Source organism: Macrobrachium nipponense, chromosome 1 (assembly GCF_015104395.2).
Source record: "Macrobrachium nipponense isolate FS-2020 chromosome 1, ASM1510439v2, whole genome shotgun sequence".
Classification (NCBI taxonomy): Eukaryota; Metazoa; Arthropoda; class Malacostraca; order Decapoda; family Palaemonidae; genus Macrobrachium; species Macrobrachium nipponense.
The window spans coordinates 72,724,694-72,735,708 of NC_087200.1; the positions used below are offsets into that span (position 1 = coordinate 72,724,694).

General features: G+C 34.1%; 1 protein-coding gene across 1 annotated transcript in view; it reads right to left on the minus strand.

The window, feature by feature from the left end:
* Nucleotides 1-930: 930 nt before the first annotated feature.
* LOC135218816 (probable glutamate receptor) overlaps nt 931-11,015 on the minus strand; it is an 11,234-nt gene continuing 1,149 nt past the window's right edge. The window contains exons 2-9 of the mRNA XM_064255264.1: nt 10,705-10,795; nt 9,931-10,089; nt 9,154-9,301; nt 5,771-5,988; nt 4,975-5,126; nt 4,524-4,634; nt 3,978-4,138; nt 931-1,007 (exon numbers count right to left, since the gene is read on the minus strand). Coding sequence (XP_064111334.1) covers nt 931-1,007; nt 3,978-4,138; nt 4,524-4,634; nt 4,975-5,126; nt 5,771-5,988; nt 9,154-9,301; nt 9,931-10,089; nt 10,705-10,795 — 1,117 coding nt within the window. The remainder of the gene's footprint in view (nt 1,008-3,977; nt 4,139-4,523; nt 4,635-4,974; nt 5,127-5,770; nt 5,989-9,153; nt 9,302-9,930; nt 10,090-10,704; nt 10,796-11,015) is intronic.

Consider the following 11,015-nt stretch of genomic DNA (forward strand, 5'->3'; position numbering starts at 1 on the left):
AGTAAGTAGTTATTTTGTATATTCATTGCCTTTTACATAAAAAATAGTAAGTTCTCTCTCTCTCTCTCTCTCTCTCTCTCTCTCTCTCTCTCTCTCTCTCTCTCTCCACAGTACCAGTTACACTCCATGTGTGTATACAGTAAGTAGTTATTTTGTATATTCATTGCCTTTTACATCATAAATAGATAGTTCTCTCTCTCTCTCTCTCTCTCTCTCTCTCTCTCTCTTCTCTCTCTCTCTCTCTTTCTGTATGTGTGTGTGTGTGTGTGTGTGTGTGTGTGTGTGCAAAGCATCACTTATCGTTATATTATGTAAATATATCTTATATATACTGTCTTTTATACCATAGAGAAATTCTCTCTCTCTCTCTCTCTCTCTCTCTCTCTCTCTCTCTCTCTCTCTTAGTACCAGTTACCCTCACTGTGCGTATACGGAAAGTAGTTGTTTTATATATCTACTGCCTTTTACATCATAAATATCTCTCTCTCTCTCTCTCTCTCTCTCTCTCTCTCTCTCTCTCTCTCTCTCTCGTGGTATCACGTATTCTAAACATATTTTCACATAATGTAATTATTTTGTATATGCATTGCCTTTTACAACATAAATCTCTCTCTCTCTCTCTCTCTCTCTCTCTCTCTCTCTCTCTCTCGTATTCTAAACATATATTCACGTAATGTAATTATTTTGTATATGCATTGCCTTTTACAACATAAATTCTCTCTCTCTCTCTCTCTCTCTCTCTCTCTCTCTCTCTCTCTCTCTCTCGCTTCTATTTCACTGATCACCTTATAAAACTTTAGGATTGAAAATAACTTTCGAGCTTTCAGTACATATGTCTTTTTTATTGATTATCATCTTGCATATGACATGTATTAGGATCATTATCAATGCACGGTCGTCATCAGCAGGTCCGTGAGAACCTCATCTGGACTAATTACCGCAACACTTCTTATTGATTCTGAAGTACAGGTTTTCGCAAAGGAATAAAATGCACCCCAACCCTAAACCTGGAATGAAAGAAATGGAAAACTTAGAATTAATTCATAAATGGACTAATATTATTATCATCACCATCATGACAGTGTTTACCACTTATATATAGTCACCAAGCCTTGCTTTATTGCACATAAAATATACCAGTTTGAACACACATAGCTACTCCAGCTTTCTTCATATATTTATTCTTTACTTATTTATTTACTTACCTATATACTGGTTTACTGTAGTCTCTTCAAGTCCATTTTTATATGCATAACTCTCTCTCTCTCTCTCTCTCTCTCTCTCTCTCTCTCTCTCTCTCTCTCTCTCTCTCTTTCAGGTAGTAATATTATCAAGATTTTAAATAATTCTTAAGAAATGTATTTAGTTCTGTCACTGTGTTCATACCTCACTTTGAAAAGCAACTTTTTTTTATGCTAAAGGTTAGAACGATAGATTAATTATATTTTCCAAATCTTCTTAAGAATACTTATTGTTATGCAATAAATACAAAGAAAAATGTGGACAGGCAGAGTAAAAAAATGGCAGTTGCATTTCCACGACTTGACCTCAAAAAAGAAAAAACAATATCAAAAGTATAAGAATTACATCATATACGATACAAGGTATCCAAAGGAATAAATGATGAAGAAAACAATGATACAGGAAACACATATCCAGCAAATTTCTCATTAGCACTTCATATCACATAAATATACTTCCGAACAAACATAAGTTTACATATTACACAAACTGTATACATAAAGGTATTAATTATGCATACCCCAAAAAATTATAATATTTCGAAAAATGTACAAAGATTCTTCGTCAGTCTGGATGGATGTATTCTGATGACGTTTCACAAGGGGCGGGGCTAGATTTCAGATCTCCCACGAACTCTTAATTTTTTATAATTTTTTGCGTGCGTAGATAATATTTTCTGTGCGCGATTATGGGTTTCAAAGTAATTGTAATTATAATGTTTCATATACCAATTGAAAGGGCATTCTTTGTACTTTTACATGGTATATGGCAAAATGTAATAAGATGAAAAATTAGGTAAGAAAAATGTGGTAAATATTTACATAAAATTTAAACATTTTGGTCCGTCTTTGACCTAGAATGCCTCGATAATTTCTGAGAACACCTATCAATTTTATTTATTCATTATATAGTAAATTTTATCAGCTTTCTAATCCATTATTCAGTTTCTTTCTATCATCATCCCTTAATCAGTTACGCTACGAAACGTGAATGTATGTAGGTTGACGGATGAAGTAATTGCACATTTTTGTGTGCGTAGATAATTTTTTCTGTGCGCGCTTGTGGGTTTGAAAGTAATCGTAATTGTAATGTGCTATATATAATTTGAAAGAGCATTCTTTGTACTTTAACGCAGTAAACGGCAACATGCAATAAAGGAAAATTCATATAAAAAAACGCCATCGCAAAAATAATTATATGAAAGTGTTATCGTAAATATAGTTTCATAAAGATATGGTCCTTTTGTAACTGATGACGTTTCACAAGGGGCAGGGATAGGTTTTAGTACCGCCTCGTGAGCAGACCCTATTACATTGACTCTGGGGAGAGCCATTTAAACTCCGCTGAATCAAATAGGTCAGATCAGTTTGAATGTCTTTAAATTCTCCCCGGCGAATGAATGGTTTAAACACCCTCGCCCCTCCATTCATTTGCGGAGCGGACACCTGCATCATCTGAACCGCATCAGGGCATTTAAATCGCACCGGGGAGTTCACTGTAACAGGGTTCTTGACTGGTGGGAGTTTAAATGCTGTCTTTATGTATTTAAGGTGCTAAGAAACAAAGCGATTTTAGGCCGATGTGATTTCGTTATTGATTTGTTATGTAATTTGAAAAGTATAGCATTTTCCTTCGTCCCTGGGTTATTATTTTAAATACGTCGCTGCGAAAATTTATTGGTAAATTTTACTAAATATATACGTATTTTCCTAGCAACACAGGATATAAGACGCTGCATCCAAGTTATTTTTCAACTGAATATACTATACTGTTTATTGGTAGTCTGTAAGAGTTAATTTGCCAAAAAAAATAAGATATAATTTTTCCATTTTTTAACATTCAACGTTTCATGTATCTACAAAAGCCATTCATAATATTACTTAAGAAGCAATATATTAAATTAGGTTTACTTAATTACCTATTTATCCTTATTAGACCGTTAACCTTTTCTGTCGGACGAACTATATACTAGACCATTAACATTCTATATTATCCTGTATCAGTTGTAAGCACCGTTAACCAGTTTTATTCGTTTATATTTCATGTAGGCTAAGTCTTGAAGTCAAATGTAAACATATGTCTGGCGTGTGTTTTTCTTAAACTGATTAGTCAATAAAGTTCCCCGGAAGAGGCCTGATGGAAGGCGGAACTGTTGGGACAAATTAAGAACTCTAATTCCTCTCTTCGTTTCATTGTGGAATACACAAAGATAATTTATCTTCGTGGCTGAGAAAAATACATATATTCAATGTGTGTAGTTTCTTTAGGTACTAATGCATATATGGCATTTGTAACTTGCCGATAACACTGCCGATGTCTCCAGTATTTTTTCAGCAGGAGCGAAAATAAATTATCATTAGAACACTTTTTGTTCATCCCTTCATGAATTCCGCTTTGAAGATTAAAAGTATTGCAGATGATTGAAGAGTTACCAGGAAGTTATAGGTCCCACAAGAAGAGTAAAAGACATTGCTTTAAACACACACTCACACACATATTTATATATATATATATATAATATATATATATATATATATATATATATATATATATATATATATACACACACACGTATGTTTACTGTATATATATACGTATGTGTGTGTGTGGTTGGGTGGGTTTGTGCGCGTGCTTGCGTGTGCGCATGTGTATGGGTGAGTGTGTTTGTGAACGCTTGCTAGCCTGTGTACAAATGCTTTTGAAAAAAAAACTGAACATGGAACGCCGTATCATACCTCCGCCAACAAAAATCAAAGGACCGCCGAAGACACTAATGCTAAGTGCCCTGATACCCTCCCTCCTGTCGGAACTTGGCGGCTTCAGGCATTCCGTCGTGTTGGTGATCTGGTCATTGAGCCACTTGACTACGAGTCCCCCTTGCTTCACTCTGTGAACTCTGACAGAGAAATTCAAATAAAACTGAATAAGGATTAATTCTTGCTAGGCGGAATGTGATGTAGTCGGACAGAAATCTGCATCGTAAACTCAGAATTTCTTTTTGTTAATATTAGGAGAGAATGCTGACCCGCTTCATACATAGCTATAATACTGTTCAATATCTGATTCATCTTCCAGTTTTTGTGTTGTCCCACTTGTAACTAATTAACCTATTTTTCATCCATACCATCCATATGAATAAGGTTCGTCTTCTGTGTAATAATGATAATCTAACGAATAATGCATTTGTCCACTTTTCTTTGTAAACAATAATTCAGTGAGCCATAACAGAAAAGGAGAGGAGAAATAGCCAAGTTCATCTCTAGTTCAGGCGTAACACTTACACGTCATTTGCTGCATCGAAATAGGTCGAATTTATCCTGAATGCAATGCCCATCATGGCTCCCGATAACACCTTTTCTCTGGTCATATAGAGGTGGCATTTTCCTGTTGAGCTGTGCGAGGGATATGATCAGATTAATGCGTGTCGTTTTGCAATTCAAAATAAATCAGTATGAGAAAATTTATCATGAATAAAATGACAGATTCATGTGGTAATGCAGAGTTAGATGTTAATTCTTAAGCAACGAACTAAATATCTTGAAAATATTCAGAAATAACACCTCAGTATTCTTAAACATATACAAATCAACCATTTTGGTCTCATTTTTAAATTATAATGCTGGAATTAGCTTAATTTTATAGCTTTGTTTATGTGAGAGCTATGATAAAGGTAAAAAAATCTGCATGTGGAAGATTGAAGACCAACCGATCAAACCAGCGGAATCTCCCTACCTGAAATCCCAAGACATGGCCTTCTTCATCGTCGTTTCATCACAGATTCCAGCGAACTTTCCGGTAGAAATATCTTCCTTGGATTTCCAGCAATCGTAGAAAAACCCTGAACTCCTGGCAACGACCTCCTGCCGAACCGGATCTTTTGACTCCTGGAGCAAAGAGAGCATTAGTCATGGCAGTGTCTCCCCGTGTAATATTCGTAGCATTTCCCTTGGTCATTTTTCTCTTAGTACACTGTAATATAACGTCTGTCTGTCTGTCTGTCTGTCTCTCTCTCTCTCTCTCTCTCTCTCTCTCTCTAGAATGTTTTATTTTTCATAATGGTCCATCAAATACTCTTCTTCCTAAAATCTATTCATTCAATACTGTATATTTTAAATATTTTTCTATTTGCTTTACATCAGTAATGATATATGTACGCTTTCATTAAGTAATACTTCTGTTATATAATGTCAATCAGGCTTAGGATCAGTTCCACCTAGTTTACTGATGTACAACAACAAAGGTATTAAACCGAAATTTCTTAGACCTTCTAGATTTGGCTAAGGATTAGTCTAAGGCAAAACAGCATCCTCTTTCGATTTTGAATAAAGTTATATGTTTGCAGAGTGATGCTGATTCTACTTCATCTTACCCTGGGTATCAATATAATCTTTAATGAATAAAAGAAATTTTACAATGCCAATAATAATTCTATGACATATACCGTTTGTTTACATATAAATCACACTTCTACATTATCTGCAGATCCTATTTTCATCTTTGCTGAAACAATGTCATCAAGCAGCCATACCATCAAGTACTGAGTGGCCATTGATCCTTTCTCAAGCCTCCAGGGAATCTTGGACTGTGCAACCAGATCTTCCAAGGAATCTATAGGAATGGTTACCCTCGGAAGGGTCAACATTGCAGTCAGAATTCCGCTATATGATGACATGAAGATGAATGAAGCTATAAGCCAAGTCGCCATAACGATGCGCCCTGCATTCCTCTCTGGAATCCAGTCAGAACCTGCAGACGGACACACAGCAATTTGGAATTACGAAGCTATCAAAATAATCCCTAATTGAATACTGATAAATAAAGTCCCATTTTTTTCCAATACCCAAAATTTACTAATCAAAAGTATAACACAAACATTTTATCTTTCTGGTTTATAGACTTCATATTTTGAAAGCATATAATGTGAAATCATGTACAAGTATATAATGTGAAAGAATATAATGTGAAATGTTCGGTAGATATTACACAAATATTTTAGCATTCTGATATATACAGACTTAATATTTTGAAAGAAATTATGTGAAAGCATACAATGTGAAAGTATATAAATGTGAAAGTATATCATGTGAAAGAATGTGACTTGAAAATATATAGGGTGAAGACATGATGTGAAAGTGTATCGTGTAGAAGCATATGATTTGAAAGTATATTCTCGTAACATGAGAGTATATTATGTAAAAGCATATGATGTGAAAGTGCATAATGAGAAAGTACAAAGTGTGAAAGCATATGAGGTAAAAGTATATGATGTGAAAAGCTGTGTGTAAATAGATCACAATCATATTAGTATTGTGATATGTAAACTTTATTCTTAAAAAGTATATGATACGAATGCTTAATATGTGAAAGTATATGATACGAAAGCATATAATGGGAAAGCAAATTATGTGAAAGCATCTGATGTGAAAGTATTTACTATGAACAGCTCGTTATAAATATAACTCGAACATTCTAGCATTCTGATATATATAAATCTATATTTTGAAAGTGTATGTTGTGAGAGTATATAATTTGAAAGCATAAGATGTGAAATTTTATAATGTGAAAGAATGTGAATGTATTATGTGAAAGTAAACAATGTGACAAGCTGTGTAAAATATCGCCTCGTGAACAGTGGAAAGCGAAGCTTCAATTTTTTTCATTATCAAGAACACCATGGACTCACTTGTATGTTATGAGGCAGCATAATGAGAGGATCATGTATTATGCTTAATAGAAATTTGGAAATAGGAGGGTTTTTTTTTTCAGACCTTTAGAATATTTCATTCTTGCTTAATTTGCATCCTAACGTCTCAGAATCTCAAATCCAGTATTGTTAGATAAAAACCTTACACAGGATGTCATGCAATTGGAACTTCAGAAGTTCAATCGAAAATGCAATGCATGAATTACTTTTTTTTTTTTGATAAGTGGGATCTCTTCTTTCTGTATTTCACTTTACTTCCTCTTAATCAATCCTGATGAGCACCATATTCTTTGGAAGCTTGAATTTCAAGTCAATGGCACCTGTGGGCTTGTTCCATATGAATAGGTTTCATCTACTGAATAATGATAACAATAATAATAATAATCAACGAAACAAAAACTTCTTTCAGCTTTCTTCTCAAGCTAGAAAAAGAAACCCACAAAATTACTATGCATAACGTGTTTACTTATAAGTATTTACATTTTATTTTACTCAACACTCGAATAGTTTCAGGCCCTATCTGTGGTCCATTTTCAAGAGATTTGTAGGTTGTCAGCCTGGGTCAAGGCCCCGCATGCTGACAACCTCTACATCTCTTGAAAATGGGCCACAGATAGGGCCTGAAACTATTCGAGATTTGAGTAAAATAAAATGTAAATACTTATAAGTAAACACGTTATGCGCAGTAATTTTGTGGCTTTCTTTTTCAATAATAATAATAATAATAATAATAATAATAATAATAATAATAATAATAATAATAATAATAATAACAATTCAATTTTCAAGGATCACTTTTTTAGTCATAAGTTCAACTGCATTAGAAGGGATTTTCCAGACTGGCTCATTAGTAAAGTTCTCATGTGAGTTAAAGAGTAAGTGCTAGTTAGTTTGGGGCACCAGCTTTTTGCAACTTATGACTGGTTCATGAGATTTAGGCTGTTCAGCCAAGCACTAAGGTACTTCCTGCCATTCAGTGCCTAAGACAGTGAAAAGAGGGAGTTGGAGTGGTTGTTAAGTAAGATGGAAACACCCAGAAAATAGAAGTGATTTCGTGCAAAGATCTAAACGAGGAACTGGGAGAAAAAACCCTAGGTTCAATAAGAATTTTGTATCTTACATTGAGCATATTTTCGTAATTGCAATAATGTTCTTAACAGATAATTATGCTGCTCATTTACCGTGATGTCAGATAAGCCACAATTGTGTAGAAACTTTTCCGTTTCCTTCATATTAATGTTTGAACTTCAGACGTGGCTAGTAATATCATTTTCACTTCCTCTAGCTGATAGGGGTTCAAAGTTCAACTCTTTCTTTTCCTTAATTTTGACATTACTCGTGCATTGAAAAATAATAGATTTCTTTCATGTTTAAAATGCTTAATCAAACAGGACATGTGTGTTTTTTGTTCGCTGGGGTTATGGAAACTGGAAACAAATGAGTGCACGAGTCTTAGGATAAAAAAGAAAAATATCCAACTAGTGCTTTTTCCTCATTACATAATTTATCTAATTTCCCCAATTACTGCTTCACTCGTTGTCTCCTCTTTCGTTGGTTCATCCATGAAAAGGTATTCGTGTAATAATTTGTACTCACCGTTATTCACCACTCATCAATACCAACGCATTACTCGTAGACGATTCTAGTATCTTAGCATAATACATGGAAGAAAATACCATTAAATAACAATTATGAAGTATATATGTGAAAATTCAAATTAGATAAAAAGAAGTCCCATTGTTCTAAATTCATGCCCTATTGAGTCATCATTTCTCCTACCTGATACATTCTTGTTTCATAATATATGATAGTACTATAACAAATTTTGACCTCCTACGAACCTATCTGTTAGTGTTTTTCTAGTAAAATAGTGTCATAACACTTTGAAAACTTCATTTAAAACACGCAATAGAACCACTAAGCTCTGCCTCTCATCATCTCATCCAGCTTTTATGATCATGATTCAGATTTGATTATTTTACATTAGAACATGATCTTGAATAGTTACTCATTCTAGTGATGACAGTATCATTCCTTCACTTTTAAAATAAAGAAGTTATAGTGATTTAAGTTTTCGAAACTTTACCAATTTACTTGCAACCTTTATATGTTTATGTTAAGATTTTCTAAATTAAAAAACGCCTCTACAAGTAATCCACAATATAGTTAGAGGAACAAAACTTCGTGGAATTGATGAAATCACTTACTTTCTTGAGCAAAAGTTGAGAAGACCCACTGAGTTGAACGAGAGACAGCGTTCTGCTTTGAGAGCTCAAATATTTCAGCTTCGTTCAATACGACGAAAATCATTGCAGTCCCGATCATGATGGCACTCAACACAATCATGAGCCAGACCTGAAGACAAGAAAGCAAAGTAAGGGTTGATATCAAATACTGAATTGACCTCACATCACTGTTTAGAGACCTTTCACTTATCTGCATTCGTAGAATCTACTGCTCTCGGGATATGATACTTTCTATACCTAGGAAGAATAATCCCCTTCACTATTGATAGAAATGAATACCCGGTGTCCTCTGAATTATTTTTCTGATTCAGTCCTAGATGTCTCGGATATCTGTCCGAGTTTGTACTGAAATTTGTCCTAGAACTTTGCCATAAATCGTTTCGGAAGACAGTTTCCATTCTTCCTTTGTTTTTTCAGTCCAAACGGTCTGTCTTATATGACCGAATATTCGTGGACAAACGAAAGTTAAAAGAATGTATCCCTTTGTTGGTGCTGAATTTTCATTAGGTGGAAAAATCCATTAAATGATTGTAATGTACGTGGAAGTTGACTACTGCATTAATTCTTCCATTAAATTATTGGAAAACGTTGCAAGATTCCTAAAGAAAGTCAACTTACTGCTCTCATGGATGTACCTTTTGGGCTAATTTCTCGAATAGGATGACTATGATAGACCAGTAATAGTAATAATAATTAGGAAAACTGGTATTATACGATTGTTAGTTTTTACTATATTACCTCAACTGCGAAAGGCTTCAGAAATCCTGATAAATCGTTAGTAAGCCCTGGTCGCACTGTGAGGATAGCCTTGTTATCGTTGTGAACTGGTAGGACAAAATTGCATACAGTTTCCCTCTGGGGAGTGATGGTGAAAGGTCCCATAGCAAATTCAACCTCCTGTTGGTGGAATTTCAGTATTAATAACATACATTTTCCTTTAGAAAAACACTTGAAAGTTAAAAAGTTTACCATGAGATTTCAAGGTGTAAGGCATTAAGGAAAAACAAGTCATGGTTTAAAATAAATAGTTTTTTTTGTCAACGTTTACAAGTAATGTTTGAAAATTGATCATTTTCCGACTTAAACACAAGTTTAAGTTATCCATTTAAAGTTCTCTTAGTTTGAATGTAATATAGGAATCACCAGACGTGGTAAAAACAAAATAATGATTAAGAATAAAGCTAAACTTATTTTTAAAGAAAACGTAATTAACAGCTGCTGAAAGTAGTTCATTTAAGTGGAATTTTGTTAAGACGTCAAGATAACGAAAGAAATAAAACTAAGGGTGAAGTACATTACTTCCAGTCGCATTACTGTCTTGTTGCTAGTATACATATCTACACTTACCAATAATTGTAGGGTTCCCAGTTTGATGACTGTTTAAAGTTATGAATGTTTTTTTTATTTGTTTAGAATTTTTCTTCCGAATTACTTCAGTAAATATTGCACATCCGACCTGGCACGATAGTAGTTATGACAGCAGTTAAAAAAAAAAATCGTATGATCCTTTACCTGTCTCTCCAGCATTCCAATCATTCCTGACCAATTCCCGTTCTCGGTAACCGCTCCCCACAAGCCATCTGGAGGTCGTTTGACTTCATAGCTGTTATAGAAATGATCTAATAAGCGACTGTTCCACGAAGTAATTATCTTCAAGGGGATTTGTATGTTTACCTCAGTAACAAAGACCAAGATCTTTGTTTTCTCTATCTAGCCTTTCATAGCTATCGAAAGGGTCACTACAGTTTTTTTTTCCTAAGCTTTGGTTCTAGGATTAAATGATCAATAATAATTATTGTTGGGTAAGTTATTTGTTTCAACGA